Raw genomic sequence first — 14,816 nt, 5'->3', positions numbered from 1 at the left:
AGGGAAAGTTAGAAATTTATAGTCTCAAACCTTTTGGCAGGCCGAAAGGTGTTTTTTTTTTTTTTTTTTTTTTTTTGCGATGAAGTTTCGCTCTTGTTACCCAGGCTGGAGTGCAATGGCGCGATCTCTGCTCACTGCAACCTCTGCCTCCTGGGTTCAGGCAATTCTCCTGCCTCAGCCTCCTGAGTAGCTGGGACTACAGGCACGCACCACCATGCCCAGCAAATTTTTTGTATTTTTAGTAGAGATGGGGTTTCACGATGTTGACCAGGCTGGTCTTGATCTCTTGACCTCGTGATCCACCTGCCTCAGCCTCCCAAAGTGCTGGGATTACAGGCTTGAGCCACCATGCCTGGCTGGCCAAAAGGTTTTAATGGAATGGGCTAAAGGCAACCAGTTCTTTACGCTAAAATTTTAGCGTAAAGTTCATAAAAGTCGTAGGGTGAAAGGTAGGGACAATCAAGCTTCCCCAGTGGCCTGTTTACCCACATCCCTTTGTCTCTATTCTAACTGTTGACTCCTGTAACCCCTGTACTGAACAGCCCTCTCAGCAGGAGGTCAAAGGGGAATAACACGTGAAGGGTGTTTTCTCTGGGCCCCAAACCAAAAACTTTTTATCATTCAAAACCACTCTTTCAACCATGTTAATTATCCACAAGTGTGTTAACTTAAAGCCTCTATTATTCAATCTATATCAAATAACAAAACAAAGACGACCCATACTATTGGCCAGGTGCGGGGGCTCACACTTGTAATTCCAGCACTCTGAGAGGCTGGCAGGAGGACTGCTTTAGACCAGGAATTCTAGATCAGCCTGGGCAACATGGCAGAACCCCTGTCTCTACAAAAAATACAAAAATGAGCCGGATTTGGTGACACACATCTGTACTTCCAGCTACTCGGGAGCTTGAGGCAGGAGGATTGCTTGAGCCTGGGAGGTCGAGGCTGCAGTGAGCAGTGATTTCACCACCGCACTCCAGCCTGGGCAGCAGAGTGAGACCCTGTCTCAAAAAAGAAAAACACCCAAACCCCTCCAAAAGCATAGAACTGCCTTTCCTGTTAGATACCTCCACTGCTGTACATATTGCTCAGTTGTGACGACACGTCTCTCATGTTCCATTTTGGATTCCCTGAGGTGCGGCCTATGGTGTGGCCCCGGACTCAGGAAGACCCTGAAGGAGGGAAGCGCACCAGCTGCTGTGGCTGCATTGCCTGTCCACATGGGGTTTCCAGCCAGATGGAAGAGCACCTGCAGCGATGCCCTCCCGTCCACACCTGTCATCCTTCCTGCCCTGACTCCAGGTGAGGGCAGAGGGCCTCGGAATTACAGATAAGTCGTTTTGTTTTGTTTTTTTTTTGAGATGGCGTTTCCCTCCTGTCACCCAGGAGGGAGTACAATGGCGTAACCTCGGCTCACCGCAACCTCCGCCTCTCAGGTTCAAGTGATTCTCCTGCCTCAGCCTCTCGAGTAGCTGGGATCACAGAAATGTACCACCACTCCAGGCTAAATTGGTATTTTTCTTTTTTTTTTTTTTTTTTAGTAGAGACGGGGTTTCTCCATGTAGGTCAGGCTGGTCTCAAACTCCTGCTCTGCCCACCTGGGCCTCCCAAAGTGCTGGGATTACAGGTGTGAGTCACTGCACCCGGCCTCAGGTAAGTCTTCTTTACTCAGTCATTTATTCATTCACTCGTCTAATTCATTCCTAAATTCCATGCTGTAACTTAGTAATCCCAAATAACCTAAACTTCCACATGCCATGCAATGCCCTTACCACACACCTTGCCTGGTTGGCTAATTCTTCTCAGGGATTTCCCATCCCTGTAATGCCGTTAAAATGTCTGAACTAGTCCGCCGGCTTATAAAACAGCAAGTCAGAGTAAAAACAAAACTGGGCTTAGATCCAACAAATCACAACTGTCACAAAAGAGGCTCGGCAGGGTGCAGTGGCTCACGCCTGTAATCCCAGCATTTTGGGAGGCTGAGGCGGGTGGATCACTTGAGGTCAGGAGTTTGAAACCAGTCTGGCCAACATGGTGAAACCCCGTCTCTACTAAAAATACAAAAACCTTAGCTGGGCATGGTGGCAGGTGCCTGTAATCTCAGCTATTCGGGAAGCTGAGGCAGGAGAATTGCTTGAACCTGGAGGGCGGAGGTTGCAGTGAGCCGAGGTTGTGCCACTGCACTCCAGCCTGGGCAAGAAGAGTGAAACCCTATCTCAAAACAAACAAAGAACAACAACAAAACAGGCTAACAAAATGCTGCAGCAGGGTATGACTTGAGAAGTCATTTCTGAGACAGGGGATGAGACCTGGGAGCTGTCCAGCTCCTGAAAATATGTGACAGGAGACAGAAGAGCTAAGATTCTCTACACAGCAGGACAATGTGCCTCTCGCTGTTGAGGAGACTTGGGGTGGACAATCAGGCTTGGAGCTAAGAAGCCTCTGGGAAAAGGCTCCAACCGCACTGCTGAGCCAGCCCGGGGACTCACACCCCCGCAAATCCCCACCCCCAATGCTGTCCAGAAGGTCGCAGGCCACACCACTGCTGGGTGAGGTTGAGGAAACGCTGCCTTCTCTCATCAGGTTCTATCAGCTAACGTAAAAAATGTAAATAATGTTATCGAAATTAGGATTTTTTGTTGTTTCAATTCAAACAGAAATTCAGATGAGAAATTAATAGCCATGCATGGTGGCTCACACCTGTAATCCCAGCGCTTTGTGAGGCTGAGGCAGGTGGATCACCTGACGTCAGGAGTTTGAGACCAGCCTGGCCAACATGGTAAAATAGCATCTCTACTAAAAATACAAAAATTAGCTGATCATGGTGGAGGGTGCCTGTTATCTCAGTTACTTGGGAGGCTGAGGCAGGAGAATTGCTTCAATCCAGGAGGTGGATGTTACAGTGAGCCAAGATCACACCACTGCACTCTAGGCTGGGCAACAGGGCAAGACTCCTCCAAAAAAAAAAAAGAAGAAGAAATATTGTCTCACTAAAAGTAAAGGTAGTGACATTTGGAACTTAGGAAAATTTTCTCAGGCAGAGTTTTACTTTTTTGACTTAAAACATTTCCAGATGCAGTCCAGAGCATGGCATAATGATACCCACATACACAAAACAGATTTAACAGTTACTCATATGTTGCCATGTCTGCTTCATGTTTTTATATTATGAAATATTGTAATTTGCAGATCTCACAAAATTTCACTCCTAAATACTTCAGTATGCACTTATAAAAAAAAGTAAGCATGAAAGTGGGGTGTGGTGGTGAGCACCTGTACTCCCAGCTACTGAGGAGGCTGAGGAAGGAGCATCGCTTGAGCCTCGGAGGTCATGGCTGCAGTGAGCAGTAATTGCACCACTGCACTCCAACCTGGGTGACAGAATGAGACCCTGTGTCTAAAAAACAAAGTATGTATGGTTTCCTACAAAACCAGAATAACATATGGTAGCTGACACATTAAAAAACCCTGCATATCATCAAATACTCAGGAGTTTTCTTTTCTTTTCTTTTCTTTTCTTTTTTGAGACCTAGTCTCACTCTGTCGCCAGGCCAGAGAGCAGTAGTGCAGTCTCAGCTCACTGCAACCTCTGCCTCCTGGGTTTGAGCAATTCTCCTGCCTCAGCCTCCCGAATAGCTGGGATTACAGGGGTCCACCACCATGCCCGGTTAAGTTTTGCATTTTTGGTACAGACGGGGTTTCATCATGTTGCCAGGATGGTCTCGATCTCCTGACCTTGTGATCCACCCGCCTCAGCCTCCCAAAGTGCTGGGATTACAGGTGTGAGCCACTGTGCCCGGCCAGGAGGAGGTCTTCAGAAACCAATTAACCTCAGAAGGTGGGAGAAATGCCAGGCCACGAGGACACAGCCATGGGAATTGATATTTACATGGCTAAGAATCTGAGTTTCCTGTGAGAAACAACAGAAAAAAAAATCCTCCTTGTACAACAAGAGAAAATACTATTTTTTTCCATGAAACCACAAGGGTGTGGGCAGTGTAAACCCAAAATTATGCATGAGAGCTTCCCCAGAGCTCCGTGTGGGTGGAGAAATGTGTCCTAACTGCCGCCCTGTCTGCCATCTTGGTACTGGGAACCTGTGAGAATTTCCGAGCCCGACACCCTGCGTCCCGCCTTTTTCCAACAGATGCAGAGCAGTGCATGTGTAGCCCAGCTGGGCAGCATCCAAATGGCGAGACAGGCCACCGGCTCCCAGAGCTGGGCCCTCCTGGCTCCTGAGGACCTTCGGGGGATGGCTCTGGTCAGTACAGCCCTTTCTTTCTCCGCTCTCATAGCCGTGGGGTGCACATGCTCTTTCTGAAGCACTGAGACCCCCCCCAGCCGAGGCCAGCCGCCGGACTCAGCCATGTCCTCTCCCTCACTCCAAACTTCCTCCACTCCTCAGTCTTCACAGCTCATCCCAACACGGCCACCTGCTCCCAGCAGACTACACCGGTGTCCTGTGCACTGCAGCTGCTCCCACAGACTCACACTCAACCCTCACTGCGGTCCTGGCTTTCAAGGCCATTGTGCCTGGGAGGAGACGGAGGTGTCGGCGGCTGTCAGGGCACCTGGCTCATTCCCATTTGCTCCTGATGCAGTGACTGTCCCTGTGGGATCTGGCTGGGAACCTCTCTCCCACCCATTCTGAGCCCAGACACAGCCTCCTTAGTCCTCGGGTGTCACTGCCTGCTGTGGCACCCTAGGATACCTGGGAGGCTTCAGTGTGACTTTCCCGGCCAGGATCCCATCTGACACCTGCATGGAGGCAAGTCCCTGACGTCCAGCTGGAGTTCTGCAGGGTCTGCGTCACCTTCCTTCCCATCCACCAAGAGCAGGTCTCCACAGAGGCACCCTGGGTGGGGCTCCCAGGCTGCACTTTTGCCCCCAGGGCTACACCACCCTTCCTGAAGGCTAAGGCCTGATAGGAACACCCTGCAGGGTGAGGGAATAAGAGAGGTTTCAGGTGCAAACAAAACATCAGCAGACACTTGAGTTACCACCTGCACAAAAACCAAATGTACCCTTTACCCTCCTGTTGAAAAAGTAAGCTCTGCGTGTTCTACCATCACTTCAGGGAAACCAGCCCCTGAATTACCCATTTCAGAAGTGTGGCCCCCAGGTGCACAGGGTGGACATGAGAAGAGGGGAAGGGTGTGCTGACCCATATGACCCTTGACCCCAGCGCCCTGCAGGGAGAAACGCAAGGGGCGGGCTTGGCTGCTGCCCTCCACCGTCACAGCCGGTGAGTTCGCCTGATGCCTGAGCTCCATGGAGCCCTCTGACAGGAGGAACACCGTCCCAGAACGGCCATAAGGAACAGAGGCACTGAGACCACTCATCAAACCAATGCCCCATTTTACTAAAAACCACATGTACATTACATTTTACAAAACAGTCCCTTCCTTAACCCCATAAAAGAATGGGGATATTTGGGGAGCTACAGAAACAGGTCCCCCTCCAAATGCTCAGGGCTACCTAGGCCTCCCCAGACCCCTGGTCCAGTGCAGGGCAGGGGGCAGCAGAGCCTACTCAGGGTTCCTGGAGCCTGTCCGGAGCCCTCACTGCCTACCCAGGGCCAGAGGGACCACCTGGGGGGCCGGCCTCAGTTCGACTCACAGCACTCCCTGCCGGGCGGGGTACAGTGTCAGGAGGAGGAGTGCAGGTACCCATAGTGGTTGTGGTCAGCCTCGCCCAGGGTCACTGTCAGTGACAGGCTGGGCTTCCGTTCCAGCTCCTCCTCCTTCGGGCAGTGCTGTGGGGGTCGGGCTTTGAAAAAGTCTGAGATGGAGCGGACCGGGCAGAGTGGAGGAAGGTGAGACTGGGCAGGGGCTGGGCAGGCACCAGGGTCATGGGCATGAGTAGGAGGGGGAGGAAAAGGGTCTCAGGTGGGCAATGAGAGGAAGAGTGCCTGTGGGGGAAGAGAGCCCTCTTAGTGGAGGACCAGTGGAGAGCACTGGGGCACCGATGAGCCCAGGGAAGGGCTGCGGTGTGCAGGGAGGAGACCCAGGGAAGGAACTGGGGGAGGAAGGTGTCCAGGGAAGGACTGGCTTTGAAGAGAGGGGTCCCGGGGAGGAATGGGGGAAGGAGGGGTTCCATGAATGGACTGGGGTTGGGACAAGGGGTCCCAGGGTAGGATGTGGGGGAGGAAGGGAGGGATCTAAGGGAGGACTGGGGTTGGGGGAAGTAGTATCAGCAGAGGAATGGGGGAAGGAGGGGTCCCAGGGATGGACTGGGGTTGGGGAAAAGGGTCCCAAGGGGAGGAATGGGGGAAGGGAGGGGCCCTCAGAAAAGCCTGGGGTTGGGGGAAGAGGTCCCAGGGGAGGATGGGGGGAAAAGGAGGGGTCCAGATAGGGACTGGAGTTTTTGGTAGGGGTCCCAGGGGAGAAACCGGGGGAAGAAGGGGTCCCAGGGAAGGACCAGGATTGGAGGAAGGGGTCCCAGGGGAGGACTCCGTGGGGCAAGAGTGTGCAGGGCAGGACCAGGGTTGGGCAGGGAGTGGTCTCTGGACAGCACAGGGGGTGAGTCAAGGTCAGAAGCTCGCAGTGAGGCCAGCCACCAGTATTCCCTGCAGGAGGCCAGCAAGGACGTCACTCCAGGGGTGTTTGTGATCAGACACGCAGGTGTAGCCCACATAGAGGGTGAAGGCCACCAGGAATAACTGGACCGTGAGGCGCAGCAGCCGTGCCCACTTCTTCCAGCAGAGCCGCGCCTGCACGTAGAGCTGGGACGGGAGAGGGTGCCTCAGCCTGTGCCCTGCCAGGCCCTCCCACACCCACTGCACAGATGGCAGCTCCGAGGCCGGGGGCACAAAACTGGCCAGCCCAGGGCCTCCTGTCTTTACAAACAAGTCAGTGAGTGAGCCCATCACCACCACGACCCACCCATTTTACAGCTGGGAAAACTGAGGTCCAGGGAAGGGAGTGACTTGACAGGCGAGCCCTAGAAAAATGGACTCACCGCCAGGAACACCACGCAGTACATCCCAAAGGAGGTGTGTCCCGAGTAGAAAGACAACCTGGGGAAGGAGAGGCAGCAGGTCGGAGGGCTGGCGGCTCAGTCGACGTCTTCCAACCTCCCTTCACCATCGCCCCTCCTGCAGAAGGGAGGGTTCGACACGAGAGCTGCCGACGTTACAGGCCAGCAAATCCCAGGAGCAGAGGCTGTTCCCTCTGTCCTTTCCAGTTATCTGATGATGGATCAGAGTCTCCAGTTGGGGCTGTGGCATGAGACGCCTCCCCCGTGAAGACTCTGAGGCCTGAACCCAACACCCAGGGTGGACGGTAGTGTCCAGCAAGCAGGCAACACCGGTTTCGTTTTCAGTGCGTTTCTTCTCACGATTTTCTCCCATCTGTGGATCTGAGGGAAGATTTCTTTTTATATAAATTTGAGATCCCGTGAAGGACGTGAATGAAACACAGAAAACAGGAAGCAACAAAAAACTGGCAAAAAAGTCACAATCAACTTTTTTGGACAGAATCAAAAGCTTGCAGGAACCAGAGGAATACTTAACATAATCCAGTTGAGGCCGGGCGCGGTGGCTTACGCCTGTAATCCCTGCACTTTGGGGAACCAAGACAGCGGGATCACGAGGCCAGGAGATTGAGACCAGCCTGATCAACATGGTGAAACCCCGTCTCGACTAAAAATACAAAAATTAGCCAGGCATGGTGCCAACATGCCTATAATCCCAGCTACTCGGGAGGCTGAACCAGGAGAATCACTTGAAAACCTGTGAGGTGGAGGTTGGGGTGAGCCAAGATGATGCCACTACCTGGGCGACAGAGCGAGACTCCATCTCAAATAAAAACCAGAGGTATTTCAGTTGGATCTCAGAACAAACAGCTTTGTGGCATTTTAACTCATCCTGGTCCCTCTCCCACTGCTTAGACTGTGGTGGCCTGAGGGTAACAGACCACACGCCCAGCACAGGTTCCAAGAAGGGGCCTTATTTGCAACTGTGGACAGGGGTATGGCTCAAGGGCTGATCTTGATCTCACCTGACTGGACATTCTCCCAGTGCTGAGGTGCTACCTGGTGGACATTTGCAGGAAATGTTTACAACAAATTTGTTAATGTCTGCTGCCTGGGGCCACGAGAGCAGATGAGGCAAAAAACAGAGGAGCCAAACTGCCTAGGAGGAAAGGTCAGGGAATAAAACGCTCTGGGGAATGAAGGCTTGTAACCTACAAGATCGGAGCGGTGCGGGAGCTTGGAAGAGGCCTGCGAGAGGCCTGCGAGGGCCCTGCGCTCACATCCAGCTGGCCTTCCAGCTCTGCACAAGCAGGAAGTGAAAATGAAGGCAGAGAAAACCTGTTTCACCGTGGAAGGGCTGACCCCACAGGCATGCAGACCCCTTCTACTGACTTAGGAGGGTGTTGTGGGTTTTTGTTGTTGTTGTTGTTCCAGATGTTTAAAGACATCTCTGTCCTATCACTCGCTGACCACCAGGCTAAAAGAACATGAGGAAATGGCCATCCATGACAAAAGATAGAGACTTCACAATCAGAAAAGTCATTAAACAAATAACCACTGCAACAAACAGCAACAACACACCCCGGGGAGTAGGGAGACTCCTATTTCCAGAGTAGCCTTATAATACTCTAAACACACAGTTTAAAACAAAATAAAACAGGTCGGGCGCAGTGGCTCACGCCTGTGATCCCAGTGCTTTAGGAGGCTGAGGCAGGTGGCTCGTCTGAGGTCAGGAGTTTGAGACCAGCCTGGCCAACATGGTGAAACCCTGTCTCTACTAAAAGTACAAAATTTGTCCAGGTGTGGTGGTGCATGCCTGTGATCCCAGCACTCAGAAGACTAAAGCAGGGGAAGTGTTTAAATCCAGGAGATGGAGGTGGCGGACAGCAAAGATCGCACTGCTGCATGCCATCCTGGGTGACAGAGTGAGACTCTGTCTCAAAAAAAACAGAGAAAATAGGTCAGTTAAGAATATTCAGCCGGGCCAATCACAGTGGCTTACATCTGTAATCCCAGCACTTTGGGAGGCCAAGGTGGGTGGGTCATCTGAGATCAGGAGTTCGAGACCAGCCTAGCAAACATGACGAAACCCCATCCTCTACTGAAAATAATAAAAATTAGCTGGATGTGGTGGTACATGCCCATAGTTCCAGCTACTTGGAAGGCCGAGGCAGGAGAATCACTTGAACCCAGGAGGCAGAGGTTGCACTGAGCCAAGATCATGCCACTGTATACTGCACTCCAGCCTGAGTGACGGAGTGAGATTCCGTCTCAAAAAATAAAATAAATAAAAATAATACAAATGAAAATACAAAAATTAGCCAGGTGTGGTGGTACACACCTGTAATTCCAGCTACTGGGGAGGCTGAGACAGAAGAATTGCTTGAACTCAGGAAGTGGAGGTTGCAGTGAGCAGAGATCGAACCACTGCACTCCAGCCTGGGCAACACAGCCAGACTCCGTCTCAAAAAAAAAGAGAGAAAAAGATGATTTAGCCTGAATGGGCTCAGCGGCTCACGCCTGTAATCCCAACACTTTGGAAGGCCAAGGCAGAAGGACTGCTTGAGCCCAGGCATTCTAGACCAGCCTAGGCAACATGGTGAGACCCTATTTCTAAAAAAAAAAAAAAAAAAAAAAAATGGCAAAACCAGCCAGATGTGATAATGTATACCTGTAGTCCCAGCTACTTCGAAGGCAGAGATGGTTTGAGCCCAGGAGTTCAAGCCCTGGGCAAGACAGCAAGACCCTCATCACTAAAAGAAAAAAAAAAATTAAAGACAAAAAAAAAAAAAAAAAAGGCAGTGACAAGGAACTGAAAAAGAAAGGCATAACCTAAGCAACCCTAAACAAAATGACAGAGGGCCTTCCTTATCAGTAATTACACTGACTATAAATAGATTAAACACTCCAACTGAAAGTCAGAGATTCGTTAAATGCCTTAATTCAATAAAAAGATTAACATATGCGGGGGGGGGGAAAAAACACAAAAAATAAAAAGTCAGAGATCTGGCTGGGCATGGTGGCACACACCTGTAATCCCAGCAGTTTGGGAGGCCACAGAGGGTGGATCGCTTGAGCTGAGGAGTTCAAGACCAACCTGGGCAACATGGCAAAACCCTATTTCTACAAAAAACGTAAATAAACAGTAGCTGAATGTAGTGGCCAGTCCTAGCCACTCGGGAGGATGAGACTGGAAGATGGCTTGGTCTGGGAGTGAGTCCAAGGCTGCAGGGAGCTGAGATCACCGTACTCCAGCCTGGGCAACAAAGTGAGCCTCTGTCTTGAAAAGAATCAGAGACTGGACAATACAAAAAAAAAAATGGCCCAATTTTATGCTAGGTATAAGAGACTTACTTTAGAGTCAGAGACATGAATAGGTTGAAAGTACAAGATTGGAAAAAAAAATATTCCATGCAAACAGTAACGAAAAGAGAGCCAGAATAGCTATACTAATATCAGACAAACGGACATCAAGACAAAAATTGTTGAGGCAAAACTCATATGTATCATTCTATGATGATGAAAGGGTCAATCTATCAAAAAGATATAGCAATTATAAATGTAATAATTATAATTATAAATGTAATAATAATACAATTATAAATGTAAATGTAGTAAACCACAGAACTCCAAAATACATAAAGCAAAAGAGGACAGAATGTTACAACATGAACTTCCAAAACACAAGAATACACTGTGTTCAATCACTAAAAACACACAAAAACAACTTTGTTTTTATTCTATTCGCTTATCCTCTTTTTTTTTCCTTTTCTTTTTATTTTTTTCCTATAGTTTTGAGCAAAACAAAAACAATTTTTTTTCTTGAGACAGAGTCTCGTGTCTCCCGAGCTGGAGCACAATCAGTTCACTGCAACCTCCACCTCCCGGGTTCCAGCAATTTTCCCGCCTCAGCCTCCTGAGTAGTTGGGATTACAGGCATCCATCACCAGGACAGGCAGGTGAACTGCACTGTGACGGGCCACAGCTTCCAGATGGAGGTGCCCTCGGCCCGGCCGCCACCCCTGGCACGCAGCAGCCACACCCAACCCCACCCCGGTGGCACCTCCCGGCTGTGCGGCCTCCAGCAGGCGACTCCACGCGGCTGCCCCTCCTTCACAGGCCATTTACGGAACCGTTTCGGTTATCTGCATGCTGCTGAGCACCTGGCTGCCAGAAAGTGCCACACACGTTTAAGTAACTGACAGCACAGCTGCTCAGGACATGGCGCCCAGGGCTGGCAGACACCCCACAGGACATGGCACCCAGGGCTGGCAGACACCCCACTGGACATGGCACCCAGGGCTGGCAGACACCCCACTGGACATGGCACCCAGGGCTGGCAGACACCCCACAGGACATGGCGCCCAGGGCTGGCAGACACCCCACGGGGACCTCGTGCTGTCCCCTGGCCCCCCAACAAGGGTCTACTTTGGAGTTCAGAGGACTTGGCCAGAGAACCAGGAAACGCGCTGGGGAGGAGCGCACACCCGCCCCCCTGCAGTGACAGATCCGCGAGGCCATTGTCCCTTCAGCCACAGAGCAAACACTTGGCCTTTGTTTCCGGGACCCTGGCGGGAGGCCTCGGGAGCTGCTTCCCCCACCTGGCCCAATAACCCACGGGACAGATTTCGGTCTCCCGAGGTCCCAAAGCCTGGGACTCAGCTTTTCTCTCCAAGTGTCTCCCCCGCCCGAGGCGCAGGGGTTCGAATCCCACCGATGCAATGGGCCTATGCCTATCTAATTATTATTTTTGAGACGGAGGTACGGAGTTTCCTTCTCGTTGTCCATGCTGGAGTGCAATCTCAGCTCACTGCAACCTCTGCTTCCCAAGTTGAAGCAATTCTCCTGCCTCAGCCTCCCAAGTAGCTGGGATTACAGGCACATGCTTGTCTAATTTTGTATTTTTAGTAGAGGTGGGGTTTCTTGCATGTTGGTCAGGCTGGTCTTGAAGTCCTGACCTCAGGTGATCCATTCAACTCGGCCTCCCAAAGTGCTGAGATTACAGGAATTAGCCACCACACCGGGTTTTGGTTTTTGTTTGTTTTTTGAGATGGAGTCTTGCTCTGTCTCCCAGGCTGGAGTGCAGTGGGATGATCTCGGCTCACTACAACCTCCACCTCCCGGGTTCAAGCAATTCTCCTGCCTCAGCTTCCCGAGTAGCTGAGATTGTAGGCACATGCCACCACGCTGGGCTAATTTTTGTAGTTTTAGTGGAGTCAAGGTTTCACCATGTTGGCCAGGCTGGTCTTGAACTCCTGACCTCAGGTGATCCACCCGCCTCAGCCTCTCAAAGTGCTGGGATTACAGGCATGAGCCACCTCACCTGTCTACTATGCCTATCTCATTGTATTTCTAAAAGGGGAGGGAAAAGAAATAATTGCATTTCCATCCTCACAGTAACTCCATAAAGGAGATAATATCATTTACCTTTTACAAATGCGAAAAAAAAGCTCCAGCTTTTTTTTTCTGAGACAGTGTCTCACTTTGAAGCCCAAGCTTGAGTGCAGTGGCATGACCTTGGCTCACTGCAGTCTTGACCTCCGGGACTCAAGTGATCCTCCCACTTTAGCCTCCCAAGTAGCTGGGACTACAGAGGAACACTGCAACACCTGGAAAATTTGTTGAAATTTCTTGTAGAAATGGGGTCTTGCTATGTTGCTCAGGCTGCTCTCAAACTCCTGGGCTCAAGCAATCCTCCCACATCGACCTCCCAAGGTGCTGGGATTATAGGCATGGTTGTTCCAGCTTTTTTTTTCCCCAAGGCCACATTAAGTTGTTAGTGGCTGAGTCTAGAGAGTCCCGGGGTCTGCTGACGCCTACTTCAGTGTTTTTCCAGCTAGACTACAGCCACTGTCATTCCTGGAAGTTGTCTGACAGTGGACTGAGATGGATTATTTGGGTGTGTAGCACAGAGGAACATCTCTTAGGAGACTGAACCCTGAAGTTCTGATAGGGTCAGCATGTATTCTGGGGAAAGGTTCCATAGCTCCCATCCATGACCAGTGAATAGGAATTAGGTACCAGGCGTGGTGGCTCACGCCTGGAATCCCAACACTTTGGGAGGCTGAGGTGGGTGGATCACTAGGTCAGTTCAAGACCAGCCTGGCCAATATGGCAAAACCCCGTCTGTACTAAAAATACAAAAATTAGCTGGGCGTGGTGGTGGGTGCCTGTAATTCCAGCTACTCAGGAGGCAGAGGCAACAGAATCGCTTGAACCCAGGAGGCGGAGATTGCACTGAGCCGAGATTGCACCACTGCACTCCAGCCTGGGTGACAAAAAAACACTCAGTCTATAAAAAGAAAATGCTGGACATTGGCCAGGTGCGGTGCAATGGCACATCTGTAATCTCAGCACTTGGGGAGGCTGTGGCAGGCAGATCACTTGAGTTTAGGAGTTCCAGACCAGCCTGATTGACATGGTGAAAGCCCATCTCTACTAAAAATATGAATATTAGCTGGGTGTGGTGGCGGGTGCCTATAATTCCACCTACTCAGAATGCTGAGGCAGGAGAATTGCATTAACTTGGGAGGCGGAGTTTGCAATGAGCTGAGATCACGCCACTGTACTCCAGCCTGGGCGACAGAGACAGACTTCATCTCAAAAAAGAAAAAAAGTTGAATGTGGTGTGTGTAGTCTCAGCTACTCAGGAGGCTGAGGTGTGCGGATCACTTGAGCCCAGGAATTTGAGGCTTTAGGGAGCTATGGTGGAGTCACTGCACTCCAGCCTGGGTAACCAAATGAGACCCCCATTTCTAAAAAACTAATTTAAAAAATTAACAAAATAAGAGAGACAATAGGATAGTATTCATCACCAATAAGAGATCAATCACATCACCCACTGAATCTTGCCAACATGATCAAACTCTAATGCGGTGAGCATAAATCCAGCTGCAAATATGCCACAAATACAAAAGACAGAGAATGGGTTCACCTGCACCAGGGAAATCCAGACTTTGAGAAATGTTACAGGCCCAACAGTGTGGAGTCTTCCAAAATCCATAGAAAGGAAAAGGGAGAGGCCAGGCAAGGTGGCTCAGGCCTGTAATCCCAGCACATTGGGAGGCCAAGGTGGGCAGATCACAAGATCAGGAGTTTGAGACCAGCCTGACCAACATGGAGAAACCCCATCTCTACTAAAAATACCAAAATTAGACAGGTGTTGTAGCACATGCCTGTAATTCAAGTTATTCAGGAGGCTGAAGCAAGAGAATCGCTTGAACCTGGGAGTCAGAGGTTGCAGTGGACTGAGATTGTGCCATTGTACTCTGGCCTGGGTGACAGAGCAAGACTCTGTCTCAACAATAACAAAAACAAAACAAAACAAAACAAAAAATAAATAAATAAATAAATAAAGGAAAAGGGCCGGGCGCTGTGGCTCAAGCCTGTAATCTCAGCACTTTGCGAGGCCGAGGCGGGTGGATCACAAGATCAAGAGATCGAGACCATCCTGGTCAACATGGTGAAACCCCGTCTCTACTAAAAATACAAAAAATTAGCTGGCATGGTGGCGCATGCCTGTAATCCCAGCTACTCAGGACGCTGAGGCAGGAGAATTGCCTGAACCCAGGGGGCGGAGGTTGCGGTGAGCCAAGATGGCGCCATTGCACTCCAGCCTAGGTAACAAGTGCGAAACTCCGTCTCACAAAAAAAAAAAAGAAAGAAAGAAAGAAAAAGAAAAAGGAATACAGGAGAAAATTATAACTTGTGTCTTTTTTTTAATTTTAGTTTTTGGCCGGGCATGGTTGTTCACACCTGTGATCCCTATCTTTGCACTTTGAGAGACTGAGGTGGGCAGATCACCTGAGGTCAGGAGTTTGAGGACAGCCAGGCCAACATGG

At 50.5% G+C, this 14,816-nt stretch overlaps 1 protein-coding gene across 1 annotated transcript in view; it reads right to left on the bottom strand.

Moving 5' to 3' along the window:
• Positions 1-5,647: 5,647 nt before the first annotated feature.
• Positions 5,648-14,816, bottom strand: part of LOC141581208 (phospholipid phosphatase 2-like) — a 129,896-nt gene continuing 120,727 nt past the window's right edge. The window contains exons 3-5 of the mRNA XM_074385751.1: positions 6,961-7,018; positions 6,537-6,724; positions 5,648-5,789 (exon numbers count right to left, since the gene is read on the bottom strand). Coding sequence (XP_074241852.1) covers positions 5,648-5,789; positions 6,537-6,724; positions 6,961-7,018 — 388 coding nt within the window. The remainder of the gene's footprint in view (positions 5,790-6,536; positions 6,725-6,960; positions 7,019-14,816) is intronic.

This window comes from Saimiri boliviensis, chromosome 14, assembly GCF_048565385.1.
Source record: "Saimiri boliviensis isolate mSaiBol1 chromosome 14, mSaiBol1.pri, whole genome shotgun sequence".
Lineage (NCBI taxonomy): Eukaryota > Metazoa > Chordata > Mammalia > Primates > Cebidae > Saimiri > Saimiri boliviensis.
This window is presented reverse-complemented; position numbering and strand designations above follow the sequence as displayed.